Below are 23,165 nucleotides of genomic sequence, written 5' to 3' on the forward strand. Positions count from 1 at the left end.
ATTTGATTCCTATGAGCACAGTGATCCTGTAAGCCACCTGATGAAGCTGGTGGAGTCAAAAGATGGAAGGAGTCTGGGTCTCTGAATCACCTCTTTGACGAAAGCTACCTACCAATCATACACATCTATTTGGGTCTTAGGTGAATAAGAAACAAACTTCCATTATGTTTCGGCCATTCAAATTTTTTAGTGTGTTTGTTACAAAAACTAATGTTCCGAAACAAAGATCATGCAAGATCACATCATTAGCATGTTTCAAAAATTTGAATCTAAATCTTAAAGTCCAAATTCTTCTCACAAGGATAATCTTATTGATAATCAGAAAAAAATTATCCATGTTAATGATAATTAACACGACCTTATTTCAACTAAACCATCTCCAAGTATGACCCCACCAAGTTTTGAGCTCATCTGCAACAAGTCGCCTTTAAAAAATTTCAGTATCATACCATTGATGCCTTCAGGACCAGACTTCCTCATCCCCCAATCTGGCCTACATTTGCTGCCCAGGAATAAAACACAAACAGTGGCATCAAGTCAGGCTTTCTCAAGTGTGTCTTGGGGATTGATTTCCGTGGAATATTAGAAGGTTGAGTGCCCAAATAAAATTCCACGGTCAAGTACATTGGGAAATTCTAGGTAAAGTATTAAGTAAGAAGGTGTCTTTTCTATAGGAATGCCTTTTAATAGGATACACCCTGAGATTCTCCAAAATAGGGGTAAAGTTAATAGCATTTTGCAAACTTATTTCATGACAGAGCCCCATCCCAAATTGCATATCAAGGAACTGGTGTTCCATTGAACACATTTTGGGAAACACAAACCGAAGTATATTGGGTCATATCTATACTCATGAGTACTTGAAGTTGGGTCTAATACATCTTGGAATTTAGCCCCTCCGCTTAAGGAGACTTTGGTTCTGGTACTGCCTATTTCTGACACTTGACAAATGATTACTTCTTGACCTTTGTCTAGTTTGGGTTACTAATCCTTTATCCTCTAGCTATCTTCAAGACTTGACAACAGACTTTATTTTATGGACTCAACCCTGCCCTCCTTCGTCTACCTTGTTGCTGCTCAACCTTGACAGAACACAAATGTTCCCCTCCATTGGCTGAGTGTGTGTATTTATAGTATTAATTCTTGATAAGAAAACACCCCTCCAAAAGGGTGGGAGTTGGGTAATGTTAGTGACATAAAGAGATAATTCTTACTGGTCTACTTAAATATGAATATCAATAAAATACAGTGCAGTTACATTATATGGACATTTGTATTATATGAATTCAAGTAGACATACTTAGCACCCTGGCCCCAAACAATCAGAAAAAATAGTTTAAATGCAAGGCAGTTAGATTTTCTGTTAGGGAATGTCATTACTGGGGGCCTCTCATAATTTAAAACTTGTATAATCCAAAATTAATTTTTCATAAAACTGACAAAGAAAGGAAGGTACTTCTTTGCTGTCTGAAGTGGCACTCCCCTGGGCTGTAGCAAAAACATGGCTCCCAATTCATCTGGCCTTCAAGTTTTAAAAGTGTGTGATTGTTAATATAAATAAAAGATCTTTCTTTGTATTTCTGTTACTTCAAATGCTGCCACCTTGTAAGATTTATTAATATTTTTATGTTGTACTCTCAAATTTGCGTAACTCGGATTTTATAAATTGCTACTGCACAGTAGTATGGGTGTTTTCACCTACCATCCCATTCCATTTGTATAGTGATTTAATCTTCTGGGAGATATGACTGCTATCTCCTTTCCTGTGTGCCTTTCATAGTAGAAAGTATTACTCTGTCCTATAAATGCAAACCAACTATTTAATATAGCCTCACCCGAAGAAACTGAAATCTACTGAATATTGGCAAAATGGCTATACTGAACTTACTGAACATTATGTCACTCTCCAAAATGTCATGTAGTTTTAAGAGATTTTTTTAAATGATTTTGAATATATGTAATTCTTCTCATTGTGGGCCAACTTTAGAACTTTATCTCCCACCTAAGGGTGAATCTACTTGAAAATAATGGATATTATTTGTTGCCAAACCAGCATCTACTATTAGCCTTCTTTCTTCCTAACAAAGCCCTATTTTATGCAGGTATCTATCCCTCATATGACTAAAGGGAAGAGGATCCTAACCTCAGTTCCAGGAGAAGATCTTGATTTGTCTAGGGTCATAATGGTAGTCCCACACCCCCTTTGCCAGAGATTGGTTTCAGACTGGTCCAGTAACCTAATTCTGACCTATGAGATACAAGATGGCCAGTTGAGAGGTTTCTGGAAAGATTTCCTTGATTCTTAGAAATAGACAGAGACAGTAATAGTCCCTCTTCTTCGTAAACATATTTTTGGATCTGGATGTGACTCCAACAGTCATTGCCGTCTTGCTACCAGTCCTCTGTAGATGTCAACATTAAGAATTGAAGAGAGCAGAGAAGGATAAACCCTAGGTCATTAAAGATATTGCTCAGTTCTTGAATCAATCAGCCCTGAAGTCTCCCCAGCTTCTTCCTTTTAGATAATGTATCAGTCATGGGCCGCCAAAACACAATGCCATAGAGTGAATGGCTTAAACAACAGAAATTTATTTCTCTCAGTTCCAGAGGTCGGGAAGTCCAAAATCAAGTTGCCAGTCGATTTGGTGTCTCGTGAGGACTCTCTTCCTGGCTTGCAGAAAAGCCTGCCTTTTCATTTGCTTACTATCCTCACATGGCCTTTCCTTGGTATGTGCACAAGAATACAGCTCTTTCTCTCTCCCTTTCTCATTTTATAAGGCCACCAATCATATTAGATTAGGATTTGACCATTATGACCTCATTTAACCTTAATTACCTCCCAGAAGCCCTATTTCCAAATATAATCATATTGGGGTTGAGGGCTTCAACATATGAATTTGAGGGGATACAATTCAGTCCATAGCAGATTATATAACAAGTGTTCTTATGCTGTGTAAACAGGTTTAAATTGGTTTTTCTGTTATGTATTACTAAATGTACCCTAACAGATATCATATCTTTGGAAGCAATACACAAAGGATATTATCTAATTCATGACATATAACATGAGAAGATCAAAGGCTATTTTCCTTTTCTCAGAACTAATAGTTATAAAGTTAAAAATGGTTAGTCCATTGCTGTTACAGGACATTTCAAGAACTGCTGATTGTACATATATGTGGTATCATGTTAACATAAACAGTCCAGTCCTTAGAGAGTTTTAAGTTATAAAAGAAACATTTTTCTAAGATCATGTGCTCTGATATAAAAACCATGCTCCAGCCCAGTTCTATCATTATAAGGTTCTATCAGGCCAAGTGACGTTAGCTGGTGATTTTATCAGGCAAGACTTCTAACTAATGGCTTGATGAAACCATCACTACACCATAATACACCATAACAAACTGAAATGACGATTCCTTTCAAGAATTAAGTCATTACAGTTTTTTCCACAAAAAGCAGTATCTCAGAGAGTACTACAATCCTACAAATAAGAATATACTTTCACCTTCATGCCCAAAATAAACCAGTTACGTTTATTCTTGCAATTCAAATCTAGTCTTAATAACTATCTTCAACAGAAAAGGTGGAGTGTAGTTTTTATCCCATTCTAGTAAAGCTCTTATACAACATCTTACCTATTGTTTTGGTTACACTGTATACAAAATAATTTTATGCAGCCTTCAAGGTAAAAATTAAATAAATAAAATTATATGGAAGTGAAGGGTTTTCATAACATAGTAAAACTCACTTTTTATTTCTAGCCTGGGAAGTGGAAAGATGAATTAAACATTCATCAAATTTTAAAAACAAAACCAATCAAACAAAAAATAAACTCCACCAAGAAACAAATGATGAGAGATATATTTGCATATAGATGGAGCCATATTAAAGCAAGAACTTGGGCCATTTTGAAATCTTAAACCATCTGACACTATTTTCATAAACTCAGTAATACAAACCATGTGGTGAGTGATTTTTTGAAAAACTCTGCTGGTTTCACTGTGTATTTTATTATTGGCCAAATGTGACATTAAATTTTATCCCCTGTGGCTTGGAGTTAAATGCCTGCTCTGTTCAGAATGGCAACACTCAATTAAACAGCATTTTTCATGATCTACACCCACCATTGTTACTGTATTTAAGGGAAATAATGGGGGTACTGACCTATATTGCGTTTCTTATTATCAATGGAGATGAAGCGAATGCAGGGATTACTGGTGATGTACTGCCCAGCCCAAGGGACATCAATCTTCGTGCCAGCTTCATAAAAGAGGCCCAGAGCATAGCGAGAGGAGTAGCTCACAGATTCCAGTTGCTGCCTTTGGATTTCACTAATTACTGTAGAAGAAAAAGTACAGGGCATCAGACTTGAAAATACCATCTTTCCTTTTAAGGCATCAAATTCATAACTCCTTTAAACCACTTCCAACTGTTTCCACCAAGTCTTTCTTACTTATGACAAATTTTGAAAGGTAATGTAAAATAGCATTAGCTCTAATTTCTTTGCAGAATGATTACAAACCTTGGCACACTTGTTTCTATCAAGCTGAAGGGCCAAACTCTCTAGACTGACATGCAAGGTTCTTAAACTCTGTCATGTTGCTTTTCTAGCTTTGGATCTTAGTTATGACCCTGGGACTCTCTGAAACATTATAGACTCCATACACTGACTACTTATTAAGAGTCAAGGTCTTTGCCAAACACTTAACATAAGCATTTCACTCTATCCTAAAAAGTACTGGATAAGGTCGAGTGCTAGGCCCACATTACAGGGGAGGAGACTGATGCTCCATCTCTTACAGACCTCTTACGTTCTCCCATGTCATATAGTCATTTGTTTGACTGTCATCTTTCAGTCACTGGATTATCACAGTTCCTTAAGTAGGGCGACCACACCTTAGTCTTTTTTGTTACAGTCCTCTACTCTACTCATTACAGAACTATGAAGGATGAAAGTAAAAAGGGACAAAAAGGCAAACACAGACACACAAAGTTAGTTAAAATGTAGGAGGTAAATAAATGATCAGCAAATGGAAAAAGACTGGGAAAGGAGGTTTGGGTTCAAATCCTGACTCTAGCACTTACTAGGTAGATGACCTTGGTCAAGATACTTATTCTAATTATAGTCCTCTTGTCTGTAAGTGGCAGTAATAGTGAAGGATGCATTAGTCTGATAGAAGGATTACATAAATAACACATAGCACAATGCTTAGCGTATGATAAGTGTTCATTACATAGTTACTTTTTCTATTATAGAGAGAAAAGTATTTAGGAAAATGGGACAACGTTCCATCCTGGGATGAAAAAGGAAAAGATTTCTCTCACTTTTTAATCTCCACCTCCAATCTTCCTACCCTTAAGAGTCTCAGGGAGCTGCTCATTCATGTGTACTAATAATTTGGGCTTCGAGAAGGTCATAGTTCTATTCTGAAAGGCTTAGGAAGGCAGGTTCAGAAATGAAACATATGAAAAGTTCTTATTTAATTGGTGAAAAATATCTTAATTGAAAACAGTAGGGATTGGCAAACCTCAAGGATGGCGGGTAACTTGAGCTAACCCTCAGAGAAGTGACTTTAGGTGGAAGAAAGGACAGAACGGTACTCAGTACGTTATTTAAGCGCAGTAATAATCCTGTACATTATCACAGCATGCTCTTGGCTACAAAACATTTTTAGAGCTAAGACCTCTTTTAATCTTCACAAGAGTCTTGCAAGATAGGTGTTTTCACCATCCTAATTTTACATCTCTATGGAGCTGAGATGCAGAGGCATTAAGTAACTTGTCCTAGGCCACACAGCTTCCAAGTCATGTGGTAAAGATGAAGCTAGAATTCCTGCATTGAAGTCATGTACATGTCCTGATTACTCCATACGTTCCCCTCCTGATCTGTAAGTCTGAGCTTCAAAACGAACATTGGCATCGTTTTCTCCTCTGACATTCATGGTTATTTTGCACTCAGACGTAAAAGGCATCAATCCTTTTACCATTTAACCATAATTTTCTGTCTTATTAAAAGATTTAACTACTTGATGAATGAGTGATCTTCTGACACTGGCTTTGTTGCACTCAATGTGTTGTGGGCTTCATTTTATTATTCAATCTGCTTTTAAAGTTATGGGGCCTATGTCGTGCTTACTGCTTTCTGAGCTGGATGAGGTGAGGAAGACTAATACTAGCAGTTGAGCACATACTGTGTACTGGGGGGCTTATCACTGAGTTTCCCATTTTTTCAATTTAAAAAATAAACCAACAAAACTGTGAAGTCAGCTGTTTAGCAACTGAAAGGGCCTAAAAAACTCTTAAAAAATGATTTTTATGTTTTTCTTCACCCAAACTGAAAGGTCAACTAGGTTGACAACCAAACTGGACCTTTTCCTCCCCCGCCACACACGTTTGCACATTTAGCTAGTTTTTAGACAAGCTGCCAAGTGGCAAATCCCACTGGGTAGCGCTTTGAAAAGGTAATTGATATCTACATAGAAACAGAGATTAACCTTAAACACCCTTGTCTGCTCCAGGAGCTCTATCTACAATTCATTCTGAGAACAGGGAGGTGAAACTTTTGACTGAAACAATCTCCATTTTTGGACATACTCACTTAGAAAAAATTCATCTTCCGGGCCTGGAAAGTTTTTGATTGTTGCAGGACCTAACAAAATGATCTTACTCTGTTTGAAATTTTTTTTAATGCAAAATGCTGGAGGGAGCAGCCCTAGGTCCTAAACACATACATTTCAGCAAGAAAAATAAAAGGTTCTTTACTATTAAATATTCAAAAGGGCTGCATACCCACAAAACAAAGCTCATAGAAAAGTGCCTAATTCCAATATAATGAATCTTTGGATGTCATTCCTCATTTAATTCTGAACCACTAGGTTTATATAATCTCTGTAATTATACCACACAAACACACATGTATATATAATACAGACTATATTTTATGACTATCTGATGTGAGTAAAGTGGCTATAAATTGTACTGAATGGGGTACTTTACACTCATACTTCTGTCAGTCAGGAGAACGGTCCTTATTGCATTCCCTCTTTGACTATGCCTGTGGGTGCCCACACGTGTGCCTATAGGACAGGGGAGGGGAAGGACAGAGGAGAAAGAGAGAAAAACAGAAGACCTAGACTACTCCTGAATTACATCAAGTAAGTAATTTCATTTCTTTTGTTTTCTAATGTAACCATTCTTTTAGTGTCTTAACCAATAAAAGAGGACTAGACATATATATTCTGCCTATTTCCTATGTGTTTTGGTGATGATCTCATTAATTCATTCATTCATTGCCTACTTTATGATGCCGAGTATTATTCTAAATGTTAGTGATATAATGCAGTCCCTGCTCTCATGCAGCTTACATTACTAGTGGCAGAGAGAACAATTATAAATAAATAAACAAGTAAATGGTGTGTCAGTTGGTGATAAGAACTATAAAGAAAAAGAAAGCAGGGTAAGGGGATGAAAGTGACAGGTCTGGGTAGTGAAGCTATTTAAAACAGGCTGTCAAGGATATATGCCTCCTCTGAGGATTTTATTCTGATTGACATGGGAAGTGACTACTGGTTATGAGCCAGGGACAGATATGACTTGGCTTCTGTTTTAAAAATTATCATTCTGGCCATAGGTGAAGACTGTAGGGATGCGAGGAATTGGGGACTGCAGTGTCTGAGATTGGAGGTAACAATGGAGAGGGTCAGAAGTGGTTACATATTTATTATGTAGTTACATATTTATAATATATAGATATAAGTGGTTATATTTTGAATGTAATATATAAACGTGTGTGTGTATGTGTATATATATGTGTGTACATCACACACAAACATATGCATATATATAATGTAATTTTTAATTGAGGTTTAATATACCTACAGAAAAGTATGCCTTGAATTTTCATAAAGTGAATGCACCAGTATAATCACCAGCCAGACTAAGAAACAGATCGTTACCAGAATCCCAGAAGTTACTTTTTTCCGCTCTACAGGCACTCGCTGCCAAGGGTAATCAGTAATCCCGAATTCTAACACCATAGATTAGTTGAGTTGTTTCTGGATGTCATATAAATAGAATGATGTGGTATGTACTCTTTGTGTCTGGCTTCTTTCACTCAATATCATGCTTTGATATTTATAAATGTTGTTACATGTAGTCATACTTGATTCTCATTGTGGAACAGTATTGCTTTTATGTATGTACTACTACACTTTGTCCATTCTACTGTTGATGGACATTTGGATTGTTTGCAGTTTTTGGCAATTACAAAAGTAACGTGAAGAACACATGTGTGTGTTTCTCTTGGGTACATACTGTATTTCTGGATCATGGGGTTCCCTGATTTTTAGTTCTAGTAGCTTCCATCAAATGGTTTTCTAAAGTGACAGTACCAATTCGTACTCCCACCAAGGGTGTACATCTTCATCCACGTTTGCTACAATCTGCTCTTTTTTTTCTTTCCTTTTTAAAATTGAAGTATAGTCAATACAATCTGCCTTTTTTACTTGGGAGGTAGTGGTATCACATTGTGGTTGTAATCTGTGTTCCATGATGACTAATATTTGGAAGACTTTCCATATTTTTTTGGATATCCTTTTATGATTGTCTGTTCAAACCTCCGCTCATTTTCTTCTGGGTTGTCTGACTTTTTCTTATTACTATGTGGTAGTTCTTTATGTCGTCTGGATATGAGTCTTATATATGAACTGTAAAAACTTTCTTCTCAGTGGCCTGCCTTTTTAGTCCCTTAGTAGTGTGCTTTGATGATCAGAATTCTAATTTTAACTTAGTACAATTTACCATTTTTTTTTCACTTATAGTTAGCCCATTTGTGCTCTGTTAAAGAACTCTGCCTACTCCAGGGTCTTGAAGATATTCTCTTATTTATTTTCTCTGAAAGGTTTATTGGTTTACCTTTCATAGGATTTTGGATATATTTTGAAGTTAAAACAGCCAGAGTTTCTGTTGGTTTGAAAAAGTGGTGTGAAGGGAAGAGATCAAGTGAGGAATAGATGGGACACTACTTCCCCTCACCTACCCTTGTCACCTAAACAACAATTTCATTGTTGTATAATTTTAAAAGTTACAATATAAAAATGAGACATCACATTATAAACAACCTGAGGCAAAGGCTGTGCCTCATGAGTTTTTTTGGGTCCAGGTCTCAGGATAATTAATGACTGACACCATGTAGGCATTTATAAATAATGATGAATACATCCTCATTTTAGAATATTTGGAAAGTACACACAGGTATAAAGAGGCAAAAGGGGAAATGATCATTATATTCTCATTATCCAAACAGCTATCAACTTTTTGATATTTCTTCTTTAGTACTTTCCTGGACTTTTTCCTTTTAAACATGGCTGTGATCATATTATACATATAATTTTGTATACTGCATTTCTGCTTATCAATTACCAAAAATCCTCATTGTGAACATAATTTTGAGTGCCCTATACAATCTGATGGAGTGGATGCTATGTTATCTGAACTTAACCATTTCACTAATGGATATTTGTTTCCTTTTTTGTTCATGATAGTTAAAGCTGTTATGCACATCTTTGAGCATAGATTTTTACCTACATTTCTAATTATTTCCTTAAGACAGACTATTGGACGTGGAATTACTGTTAAATTGACTTCCAGAAAGATGCACCAGTTTACACTTCCCCTAACAGTTTATGAAAGACCCATTTCACTGTATCCTTGCCTGTATTAAGTATTACCTTTCATTTTTTTGGTGATAATTTAAAAGAAAAAATACATCTCATTTTGGTTTTAAAATATATTTCTTTAACTCCTGATGATGCTAAACGTTCTTCATGTATCTACTGAAGCCCAGATGTATTGTCTCTTTTGGAAACAATCTGTTCATGTCATTTTGCCAATTGGTCTATTGAATTCATGCTGTTCAGCTGATTTTTATCAATAGGTGATACATCTCCATTTATTGTATGTTATACAATTTTTCCTACATGCTGTTTAATTTTTAGTACTGTATATGATATAATATTTATTTAGGTAATCTATTGGTTGTTTTCTTTTTCCTTCTCTCTCTTTCTTCTCTTCTCCTCCTTCTCTCTCACTCATTCCTCCTTTCTCCCTCCCTCTCTCTCTCTCCCTCTCCCTCTTTCCCTCCCTTTCTTCATTCCTTCCCTCCTTTCTTTCCTTTTTAAACACTTAGAGACTAAAACTTGACTTGTGCTGGTTATTCTTGCTCCCCCACACCCACCCTCTGTCCTTCTCTGTTTGCTCTGTGCTGGGGGGTGACTGACCAGGCTATTGGCTGAATCCCCATGAGCTCTGGTTCTGGATGGTTTTGGCCAATGGGAGGCAGAGGCAGGAGGATGCAGGGTGGAAGGAGACAGAAGCCGGAATATCAGTTCCTTCTGCTCCTTCTTGCTGTGCCAGGTGCTCACAATGCTGAGCTCCTCTACATTAAAGTTCCTTTCAGGCAGAGCTTCTTCCATGGTTCCAACACTCCTGGGGCACTGGACACCTTGTTTTCTTCTTCATCCATTTAGAACTAGGGGCAGTAATGGCTTCCTGCTGTTCTTGTCCCCAGGTATCAAAATATCATTTGTGGGTTGCCTTACCTCTGCCCAGTAGTAAATGCCCTATAAATGCCCTTTCATTACATTCTATCAGGTAAAATCCTTTTAAATATACCATCCATTTTTTGCTAAGACCCTGACTGAAACAATATTTGGCTATATTTTCTTCTAGCTTCTTCTAGGAAATTACTCTGAAACGAAGCATGATATAATCTACTCTTATGGAGTGATAGAGATCAACTTTTTAAAACCAAATCCTTGTACCCAGAAGTATTCCTAATAAGAATATTTTGTGATTTTTGAAGGTCTGTGTTTTCATAAGTAAAAAAGTACTGCTTTCAGCTGTATTTCTCTTTACTAAAAGTTGATTTTTTTGGCATGACAATGAATACTTCCATATTGATAGTAAAACAAGTATCTTTTAGCATTAATTTGACATTCATTATCAATATTAATGGTAAATGTTCACACAGACGGTCAAATGATGCTGAAAACCTTAACCTCCTTCTAGAAGTTTTGTCGTTTATAGCCAATTAAGAGGATTGTTAATTTCCCAATTTGCTACCATGTAAAGAATTTCAGCCTGGGAACAGTTGAAGTTAGGAAGTCAATTTGTATTATAACTGCTTACGCTGTACATCAGGGGACCCTGGCTGCTCTTTGTTTACTTATTATTGCTTTTATCTTCTATGTCGAATTCCAAGAAAGGTCAAGAAGTTTCATGCCTAAATTTAACTCCTAATATTAGACCATCCAGTTCTGTGTGTACATGAAGCCAATAGCAGTTTAGCCAGAATAGCTGACTTCTCTTTACTCAAAGTGGTAGTAGAAATAGTGCTGAAAAGACCCACTTTTCCATAAATAGTTCTCCCAGCAGGCCAGTACAGAGTTTGAAATCTTACCATTCATGAGTCATTCCTTTCGTGTAAAAGCATCACAGAACTAGTTTCATTTCACTTCACCTGGTATAAATTGAATGTTCACGTGGACTCTATGGGTATAGAAATCATTATGCCTGGAAGCACAGTTTCAAAAATAGTTTTGGCAAGCAATAAATCTAGAGTTTATTTGGGACAGACTTCAGCAGTTATATCTATGTGAGATTTCCCTGGAGAAATATTTCTTTCATCCTGAGAGGTATCTCTGGAGTCAGAAGAATTTGGGTTTCAATCCTGGCTCTGACACAATCTGTGTGACCTTAGTCAAATCGCTTAATTCCTCTAAGCATCTGAGAACAATAATAGTCCCAGCCTTAAAAGGTTGTAAAGAAATTAAATGAGATAATACTAAGTGCTTACTTAGCACAGTGTCTGGCACATGATAAATGTATTGCAAAGACCCAACACTACAGTTCTTGAATTTAAAAGCCTTTAGATGTGTCTACATGTATAACATACTTTAGAAACATTTTCTAAAGAGACTTTGGAGGCAAGATCCTAAATTTCAAGCATATCAGGATAATACTAAATCAAAGTTATCTCTTGGCTGAAGTATATGTACTAAATGCACTTCACTTTCAGAGTAGAGGGTAAAAAACCAAAACTTTTCTTTGAAAAGTAAGGAGTAGTAAAGATGCTAAAACCATTTCAGACAATAATTTTTGAAAAATTAACATAAATTGTGGAATTCTTTAGCTAACAAATTTAGAATGCTGAATGTTCAAAGATTTGTCTTCTGAAAGGAATGAAAACCTGTATTTTGTATCATCATTACACTAATATGCTAGCATTACATTTTTCTTAATCCTAATCCTATCCCAGGATTATATAAAAATGAAAGGTGCCAAAGAATCAGGTTTCTCTGTATTGTTTTTTGGTCACTAAATAAAAATATTTTGATAAAAATTTAAGATTTAGCTGGTTTTACACTCATGTGTTTAGGAGAATGCTAATCATCATCTGAATACAAACTTTAACAGGTACATTCCATCTGGTTGCTGTGCATAGTTCTTTTTAAGAAGTCATTAGAACACATTAAAAATCATAGGCATCTTAGGAAAATTAAGTTCATATCTAGTAAGAGAAATTTATCATGTTTCCCAAGTTTTGTGGAACCCTAAAGTCAATGCATTAAGTGGCATTAAAAAGGGAAGAAAAGAAAGACACTTTCTACTCAGTTCACCAGATGAGTCAAAGTGAAAGATTCGTAAGAATTTAGGAAATATTGTGTGCTGACATTTATTTGTCACAGTAGGCGTTCCAGAATTGTGAGGCATTTGAGGGGACAGACACTAAATGGTTGTCTGAGTCAATGTTGCCTTAATGAGAACATCTGCACATTCTCACAACTGTACAGTTTCCTTCCCCTCATTTTGGTGACCAGTTATAGTACTGTAAATGAATTTGGTTTTTTGAAATACACAGGGTATTAATATGTTGGAGTACTATGTAAATTTAAAGAAGTCATAAACAGCATATACTACCTTGGTTAAAAAAAAATCCGTAAGACACTAAAACATAAGGACGCTAAAGTCTCTAAAATCCAGTAATACTTAACTGATCATGATGTTATGCTGTTTCTGGTAAAAATAAAAATAAACATGTCATTATTTTAGGAGCAAGGTTTTAGGCTTCCAAGATTAAAAAGGCACTCCTGCTATCCTAGGGGCAGATTACATGCTAAAATGTCTTTGCAGTACTGTGGAGGCTCAAACTGTTAGTGCTGCTATCAGCATTGGTGGTGAATCAGGTTTCCTCTCCTCTCCCCAGTGATGCAGGAAGGATTTCTAATCCCTGCTGTCTCCCCATCTCCCTAATCATAAAGAACAATCTGTCAAGGACAAAAGTGTTTTCTCTCTGGTCTTTTCTTCTACTGCTTTCTTGCCACTTTGTCCCAGTGGCTTTTAAAAAGAGTATTTAACTATATGGATGTGGCTGTAGCTGGCTTTTCATAAAGCCTATGACTTTCTCTCCTTCATATGAAGTCTGCTGTTTTACAAACTCACTACCCACTCTTTATCTGGATGGAGGTCCTGTGACACTACTATGGAATGAAAACCCATATTTTGTATCACCATTACTCTAGCATGCCGGCATTACATTTTCTTAATCCTAATTCTATCCCAGGATTATATAAAAATGAAAAGTGCCAAAGAAACAGGTTTCTCTGTATTGTCTTTTGGTCACTATCCTAAAATGGGAGTCGATTTTTTCTATAGCAACTAGCTCTAAACATGGGATTAGAAAAATAAACATTTTTTAATGTAGAAGCTGTTTTCTGAAAGACTGCGGGATTATTTAACTCAGGCATTGTTTATTCTAAGTCCACTATGCAGCCAGCACTGTGCCAGCCACTATAAAATACCTCTTAACAAAACTCTTGGCAGACTCTAGGATAGATTTTGGACTGACACATAACGTAATTTTTTCCAAGTTATTATCAACTTTATCCTTGGGAATCTTCTTTTTGGATTTCAGAATAGAAATGTAGTTGGCTTTTCCTGTTTTCTTTGCGGAACATATACAGCAAGTCTGGAAACCACAATAATAAGGCTGGAACATGCTTGCCTTATTTCTATGCATTCTAAATTTTTAGACTATTATGCCATCATTCTTATTGTCAGAAAAGTGCTGAGTCTCAGATAAGAAAGAATATGAAAATAAAGCATTGTGTGTACTCTTATACGAAATGTCACAGAATATCATACATATTTTACAGCCACTCTTCCCAGCCTATCCATGTAATTACTTTACGGTCATGCCATTCATGAGCAATACGGTCATTCTAAAATTCATAATAATAAAAACTTTATTACATGTCACCTCATATTTTTATATAGATATATATTTTTATATTTATGGCAACAGTTAATTTATACTGAGGCAATGAATCAGATAATTAATACTCTAATTCAAAACTTTTATAGTTTTAGAAATCAGAAAGTGATGTTTGCAAGGACCTGGAATCTGCAGTATAAAGGCAAAATGTCAGAGTCTGGTGGTGTAAGCTCTAGGACACTCAGAAATATGTTCATCTTGTACTTTGAAAATCCGCTAGCTTCTTTTCTGTTTACATAATAACAATTCCCCACAATGCTTAGCCAAAGCCAAAGTAAATAAACTGGACTTGGGAAAAAAACTGCAAGTGGCACCAGACTTCATTTAGTGGAAACCTACAGCATTTTACTTATTTTAAAATCAGTATACTCTTATAATTAACAAAACCCCCAATTTGATGAAAAACACAATTATTTTTATAGTTTCTTCTATTAATTTACTGGTCTGTACATTAGTGAAATATTGTTCATTTTTCTTTGTTTTGCTCCTATTTTAAACAGTAAGTTTTTACTGCCAGGTTTCAATCATTTCTCTGTATTTCTCAGCCAACCTCTACACACTGCAAATGTTTCATCTGAAAGATTTGACAGAGGTTATCCTGAACTGAACACTTGCATTTCTGAGCCATGGCAAAAACCTTTATGTGTATAAATAAGTGCATATCAATATAATATGATACACACATTTCTCCCCACTGAGCTTTAGTTTCCTCATCTGTTAAGTAGTAGTATGATCTAGCTTAAAGGGTTGTTATGAACATCAGAATTTTGTATTCTAAATATTATAAAAAAGCTTTAGAAATTTTATATTCTAAATATTAGAGAAGTTATAGATGTATGTAACTATACATACGTACATACATATATATATATATATACACACACACACACACACACACATATATATATATATAAACCTGGCACAAAATAGGGGCAAATAAAAAGTAATAATAACAATTTTTGTTCTTATTCTTGTTTCAGGGAAAGGGATTAACAAGATAGCCTTAACTGGTACAGGAAGGTACAGGAAGGCATAGAAAGGTATAATTGTTAAGAGGAGCTTTAGACGTGGGAGCAAGGAAGAAGGAAAATGAATTTTTCCTAGTTCATCTTTGGAAATACATGATTTTTAGAACCATTTTATAGCTTCAAGGTGTTTGCTTCTAATCTACAACTTAACTTTATTTAAATACTATTTTATCACCAAGTTTATTAAGTTTTCTTTATCAGGTATGGATTTTTACCAGGTATCTGTTATTAATCAGAGTTAGTATATAATTTAACTCTAATACAATTATCCAAAGCACCTCTGAAGCCTAGAACATAGTAGGTAATTTTCTTCCTTCTTAGGACATATTCCAGACCCATGATCCTACCATTTGTAGAGTCAGAAACATAAATTCCTCCTTTGCTTTCCTGCCCTAACACACCCACCTCACACACCTGTTTACTCTTTGCTTGCAAGTAAATGTGTACATCAGCTAGGACATGATCTCCATGATGGGATGACAAGGGGGATCTTGTCATTGTATTGTTTAAAGAGCAAATTCCAAGGAGAAAACATTTCTCCATACCTGTGTCTGCTTAGGGACATTAAAATAGAGCTACTCTCACTGTTTATAAGGAAATTTAGAGTAAAATTATTGGATTGCCTGCTGAAATCTTTTCAGATATACCTGGTTTCACCCTAGGTTACGGATATCTTATGTATATGAGAATTCAATTGTAGATCCTTTTTCCAAGCTACCCACCTCACCCTTACCTGCAAGCTTAGGCAGCAAACAGGCTGTCCTGGTTAGATGGACAGTTGATTGCTTACTTTTAAAAAATAATTCTTGTTTTTTATTGAATGGAGTCAGTTTACAATGTTAGTTTTGGGTGTAAGCAAAGCAATTCAGCTATACACATACATAAATATTTACATATATATTTTCAGATTCTTTTCCATTACAGCTCATTACAAGAAATTGAATATAGCTTTCTGTGCTGTACAGTAGGTCCTTGTTGTTTATCTGTTTTATATATAGTAATGAGTATATGTTAATCTCAAACTCCTAATCTATCCCTCACCCACATTTTACCCACTGGTAACCACAGTTTGTTTTCTGTGTCCATGAGTCTATTTCTGGTTTGTAAATAAAATTTGCATCTTTTTTTTTTTAAGATTCCACATATAAGAGACATCATATGATATCTGTCTTTCTCTGTCTGACTTACTTCACCTAATATGATTATTTATAGGTCCATCTATGTTGCTGCAAATGGCATTAATTCATTCTTCGTTATGGTTAAGTAATATTCCATTGTATATATGTACCATATCTTCTTTATCAACTCATCTATTGATGGACATTTAGGTTGGTTCCATGTCTTGGCTATTGTAAATAGTGCTGCTATGAACATCGGGGTGCATGCGTCTTTTCAAATTATAGTTTTCTCTGGATATATGCCCAGGATGAGATTGCTGGATCATAGGGTAAGTCTATTTTTATTTTTTTAAGGAAACTCCCTGTTGTTCTCCATAGTGGCTGCACCAATCTACATTCCCACCAACAGTGTAGGAAATCTCCTTTTTCTCCACACTGTCTCCAGCATTTATTATTTGTAGACTTTTTAAGGATGGCCATTCTGACTGGGGTGAGGTGATACCACACTGTAGTTTTGATTTGCATTTCTCTAGTAATTAGCAATATTGCTTACTCTTGCCACTTCCTTTCCTCTGCTACAAACCCAAATCATCTCTTCCCCACTCCTCCTCCCCCAAGCGGTTCTGCTGTCACAGGAAGATTTCTTCTTAGCTCACCAATTGCCTTCTCTTCCTTTCCTCTTTTATTCTATTTGTGAGCAAGACATGGGCCACTACCACAACAACAGAGTAAGTCCTTGACCTCCAAATAGATTGAAAATGGCTTTAACAGTTGATGAGGCAAGGATAAGGAAAGCCACGTATTTTGTAATGAAATTAGAAGTAATAAAGGACCAGAACCTTTTTTAAATGGAGGTCCTAGGGATTGAACCCAGGACCTCATGCATGCTAAGCACACACTCTACCACTGAGCTATACACCCTCTCCACTAGGGCCATAATTTCTAAGAGTTCCCTGAAGTCCCCTTCAGAATCTCACAAAAAACTTCATCTACCTTCTCATCTGGCTTTTCCTCAATAACCAGTGTCCAAGAGCATCCAGTATAAATAGAATGATTATATTGTTCTCCATTTGAGCAAATGGACAATATTTCTATTTTATTAATGATAAATAAGTTTCTGTGGGCAAGACTGGAGAGCAGATTAAAACACTGTTTCTATGAGAATACATATTCCCAATTTGAAACAATCAGAAAATTACCAACAGGGAGTTTATAAACTGAGAACTGCCTAAGGTGAAAATTGATTTATGCTCTGGTTTCTAACTCAGTACCAATTTCACTGTGCTAGCTTGTCTTCTTGCATAAAGATGCAGGGACATGGTGCAAAAGGAGGAAATCAGAAATAGGCAGCCCATAAAAAAATTAATTCATCTCTATTTCGAGTAATGCATATTGAGAAATTGAATTGAATGATGCAGTGAATAAAATATTTACTTCTTATATGCAATATAGATGAATCAATGTCACTCTGAGAAATCTAACTTTTTAATTTGCTAACTCAGTGTTTGTATTTTACCAGCAATTGCAAAAGAATAATCTATTATTCTCTTGCAAGTGTCAAAAAGATGATATTGTGGGGAAAGCAGCTCCAACTATTACTCTAGCATGGCTGGAATAAGCATGCACACTTCATTTTCCTTTGCTAGTCCTTGAATCCCCTGCCTTTATTTCTATGGTGGCAAGTGGCAAAATCAGGGTAGGATTATGAATTTGCATAACAGTACATACAGCAATCCAGTTGTATGAAATTTATGTAAATCTTCTGCTGTATACTGTGTAGTTAACTATACAGTTAACATTATGCAAATATCACAGGTAAATGAACATAAAATCATACATTCACATTAATCATATTGAAATAACACAGATGGCTTTAGTAAAGAACTGAAAACATTTTCTTTTTGGAAAAGAAAGTTCTCTGTTCTAATAGTCTTGGTAAAAATACTATACTATATGCCAATGCACTCAACATACAAAAAAAATCATAACACTTTAAACTTCACCAGAAATAGCAACCCATTAGTTACAAATCATTTATTAAGCTTAACAAATTCTTTTATGCAGGAAAATTCTCTTAAAGCAAAATGATACCTGTATGGCTTATTAAAATCACAAAAAATTAGCTACACTTGAATTTCTTGCTTTCTTGAATACAACTCAGAAATATTCTTTAAAAAGCTCAAATACAAGATAAGGTGTATTATTGTTTCTCTCTCTCTCTCCCTCTCTCTCCCTCCACCCGCCGCTCTTTCTCTCTCTCTATCTCACACACACAGAAACCATTTTTGTTATTCACTTCTACACTTATTCACTTAACTCCCAGTAGAAGACAACTATAAAATACATGGAAAAAATGCAACTTTATGTTCAGTAGCGGGTATGCTTTAATGTTGAAGAGCGAGTTAAATTAAAGACAGAGGCCTTTTTTGCTTTTGTTTACTTAACTGTGAAAATGTATAGCTATATAAGTGGAATGTGCAAAATTAATAATTTTTCATATTCCAATAAAATGGCCAGTTTTTAATAACATTTTGAACAAAAGAGAAATTCTTTCCAGAACAATTTTTTCTATTAACTAGGGAAAAACACAATGGTAAAACTTAGTCCAATGTTTTAATTTTCCTTATCTTCCTTTTAATCCCCTCTCCCACTCTTTCTCCCAAAGAATGAATGAAACTGTGAAGAATGATCAGTCTGATGCGTGGTAAATGGCCTCAAGTTATTCAATTTGCATTTTCCTGATAACCAGTGTGGCAGATAGGTTTTCCTCAAATGGGTGCAACAATATCCGCCATCATACACTGTCTTTTTACATCCTTTCTATCAAGAGTCAGGGTCTATGTGCCCTTCCTTGAATCTGAGAAAGCTTGTGACTAAGGCAGAACTGACACTATGTGACTTTTGAACTAGGTCATGGAAGATAATTTAATGTATGCCTGGTTCTCTTGGAATACTCAATCTTGGAATCCAGCCACCATGTTACAAAGAATCCTAGGCCACTTGAAAGGGTACATAGGTTTCTGGTTGACAGCTCCAGCTTACACTACAGACATATGAATGAAGATGTCTTCAGAAGTTATCAGCCCCTAGCTGTAGTCACCTACCAGCTTATGAGTCTTTCCAGCTGAGACCCCAGACACTGTGGAGTACAGACAAGCTATCCCCATTGTAACCTGTTCAAATTTCTGACCTGCAGAGTTGCTGACATAATATAATGGTTGTTTTATCACTACATTTTGGCATGGTTTGTCACACTGCAAAAAAAAATTGCAACAACCAGGGAGGTTAATCATCTTTTCATATGCTTATTGACTATCTGCATTTCTTCCATGAACTTTGCTCTTTTAACTCTTGGGCTGTTTTTGTCTTGTTCATATATTCTGTGTATAATCCTACACTTGTTACACATATTTTTAGTTTAGTCAACTAGTTGTTTCTAGTTGATGGCAAAGTTTGAATTTTATGAAGTCAAATCTTTCAATTCCTTTTCTTTTTTAGTTTTTGGATTTCTGTCTTCTTCAAGGAAAGGCTTTCCCAAATGAAGATTATAAAAAGATCCTATATTGTCTTCTAGTAATTTTATACCTTTATTTATGACCAGATTTTTTTTAATTGAAGTATAGTTGATTTACAATATTGTGTTAGTCTCAGATATACAGCAAAGTGATTTGGTTATATACATACATATTTTTTTCTTTTCAGATTATTTTCCACTATAAGTTTTTACAAATTATGATCAACTCTTTAATCCATCTTTAATTTATTATTTTATACAATATGAAGTAGGGGAAATTGGACTCTTTTCAAATGGATAATAAGTTGTCTTTATACCATTTATTTAAATAATCCATCCTTTCTTCACTGATTTGGAATGCATCTTTTATCAACTAACTTCTTAAATATGTGTCTGTTTCTAGGCTCTATTATGACCCATTGATCAGTTTGACCATTCCTATAAAAATGCCACTTTATTTTAATTTCTGTAGCTTTTTGGTACGTTGTGATATCTGGTAGAATAAGTAACTTGGCCTTATTTACTCCCCCTTCTCCCCAAATTTCTTAGTAAATTTTAAACATTTCATCTTTCAGATGAATTTTAGAAACAACTTACCAAGTGTCTTAAGAAAATTGCTTTGAGTTTATAGATTAATGTGGGGCCACATGACATAGTTATTATGTTGAGTCTTCTTGAATATGAATATGGTACATTTCCCTACTCATCCAAGTCATCTTTTAGGTCCTTCAGGAAAGTTTTAGTGTTTTCTTCACCCAGTCATGTACAATGCTTGTTTGGTTTATTCCTAGGTAGTTCACTGGTTTTGTTATTGTTGAGGAGGGAGGGGTTTTTTTTTTTAATATTATATTTTCTAATTGACGCTGCTGTAGTATAATAAAGCTATTGATTTGTGTATGTGTGTATTTATACTTATATGTATTAAAATATATTTTTTATATTTCTTATATTTAGCTTTCTTTTCTGTTATTTACTATTTTATTAGTTGTAATAGGTTTTCAGTTGATTCCCCTTGAATTATAAATGCCCATCATGGCATTTACAAATAATGACAGGATTGCTTCTTCCATTCCAAAATGTATGTCTTCATTTTCCTTTCTTTGCATGATTGCATTAGCTATCACCTCCTTTACCAGTGCTACTCAAACTAATGTACACAAAAATCACCAAAGGATCTTGTTAAAATGCTGATTCTGATTTTAATAAGCTGCCAAGTGGTCAAGGCCATGATTTGAGCGGCCAGGTCCTCTACTCTGTTAAATAGTAGTGATGATACTGGCCTCTGTGTCTTATTTGTGACCTCAGTAAGAATTCTAATTTTCTGTCCCAATTGTAGATACAGAAACAAATTTAAATATATTAGCAACCTTGCCCATGTGGCAAATGTCAGAGCAAGGCTCAGCCAAAATGAGCAAACCCAAAGCCTTTGTTCTTAATATTTACTCTATATTAACTTTCTGTGATAAAAGAAAGATTAGTATATGTTTAACAGAGCTTGTTTTAAAATGCAGATCATGTATCACTTATTTTAGAAAATTCTGCAACAAGGTTTTTTTTTTTTTTTTTTTAATCGACTTTAACATTTAGTTACCTAGAACAGGGTCTGGTAGTCTACAACCAATAGCCCATATACGATCCCAACCTGTTTTTATATGTTCTTCCAGGTGAGAATGGTTTTTAAATTTTTAAATGCTTGAAAAAAATCAAAAGAAAAATGTTTCATGACACATGAAAACGTTTTCTGACAAGTGAAAATTATATGACATTCAAATATCAGTATCCATAAATAAAGGTTTATCGTAACCAGCCATGCTTATTTTTTTACATACTGTTCATTGCTGCTTTCCGACTACAATGTCAGAGTAAGTAGAGTGGTTGTGACCAGATGCTGTAGGTTGCACTTACCGCTTTGCAGGGCTGCTAGGTACACTACAAACCACACTGATGCAGTTATGATCTGACCATGTTTTAAGTACCGTGCTATACTGTGGCATCTTCTATTATAACTTAAAAAATTACCACTGCATACTCATCATGTCTAAACAAGAAGAGGAAAGTGGACTGCAAATGGCATGTACAGTGGAGTATGGATGATTTTGTTATCAAATTAGATGGCAAAGCATTGTGCTTATTGTAGAATGATTCTAGAGCTATGCTAAAAAAATACAATGTATTTAGGCATTACTGGATTTAAATACCCATCAAGACTCACAGAAAAGCAATGGTCATAAAAATTTTTTTAAAATAGAATATCTCATTACAGCAGAATTTTTTTTTTTTACAAAAATAAAAAGTGAAAATGAGGCTGCAACCAAAGCAAGTTTCTGAGGGGCTCCTTTGCTTCCTAAATAAGGAAAGCTGTTTGCTGATGGTGAGTAAATTAAATTGTGTTTGATTGCAGCAGTCAAAGAAATTGTCCAGAGAAAATAAACTTGTTTAAGACTATTGGCTTTTCAGGGAGAAAAGTTGTTTGAAGAGTTCAGAATATTGGGAGCAACATCAATAGTCAATTAAAAAACAAGGCAAATGATTTTGGGTTTTCTTTGGCTCTTGATGAATTGACAGATGTTACTGACACTGCTCAGTTGTTATTTATTTAAGGAGTCAATCCTGCCTTTGAAGTGACTGAAGAATTATCCTCTGTGAACAGTCTGCATTGTAAAACTATAGGCGACCATATTTTTTAAGAAACTGAGAAAACATTAATTCATTGCAACCTGAAGGGGAATCTTCTAAGATGTGTTCCAAATGATGGTGATTTTTTTAAAAAAAATCTGTTTTTAAACTGAAAAAAGGCTTACTTATACAAATTTACAAAGCTTGTGAACTCGTAAGGCATTTTAAGCCTATGGATATTCGCTGTATTATTCACAAGCAGGTGCTTTGTGGAAAATATTTCAGTATATCACGTGTAATTGAAACTGTGTCAATGGTGAGCTGCATTTATTTTTGCAGATCATCATAAGTTTTATAAGTATTTGTCAGAATAGAATTTAAATAGCCCATTTCTATACTAAAAGCAGATTCATTGCTAAGCAGTGGTAATATTTTTTATGATTTTTTTGAGGACTTTGGTTGCAATTTTTGTGAATCGTATGCACTACCAACAACTACTATCATTGAGCATTGAATGGATTTGGAAAGAAGCTTTTACTGCAGAATTGATAATG

At 35.2% G+C, this 23,165-nt stretch overlaps 1 protein-coding gene across 3 annotated transcripts in view; it reads right to left on the bottom strand.

The window, feature by feature from the left end:
- Positions 1-23,165, bottom strand: part of RNLS (renalase, FAD dependent amine oxidase) — a 247,841-nt gene that overhangs the window by 52,568 nt on the left and 172,108 nt on the right. For all 3 annotated transcript variants that reach the window (XM_072971561.1, XM_072971560.1, XM_072971562.1), the window contains one exon: positions 4,168-4,341. In XM_072971561.1, the coding sequence (XP_072827662.1) occupies positions 4,168-4,341 (174 nt within the window). The remainder of the gene's footprint in view (positions 1-4,167; positions 4,342-23,165) is intronic.

This window comes from Vicugna pacos, chromosome 11 (genome assembly GCF_048564905.1).
Source record: "Vicugna pacos chromosome 11, VicPac4, whole genome shotgun sequence".
Taxonomy (NCBI): domain Eukaryota; kingdom Metazoa; phylum Chordata; class Mammalia; order Artiodactyla; family Camelidae; genus Vicugna; species Vicugna pacos.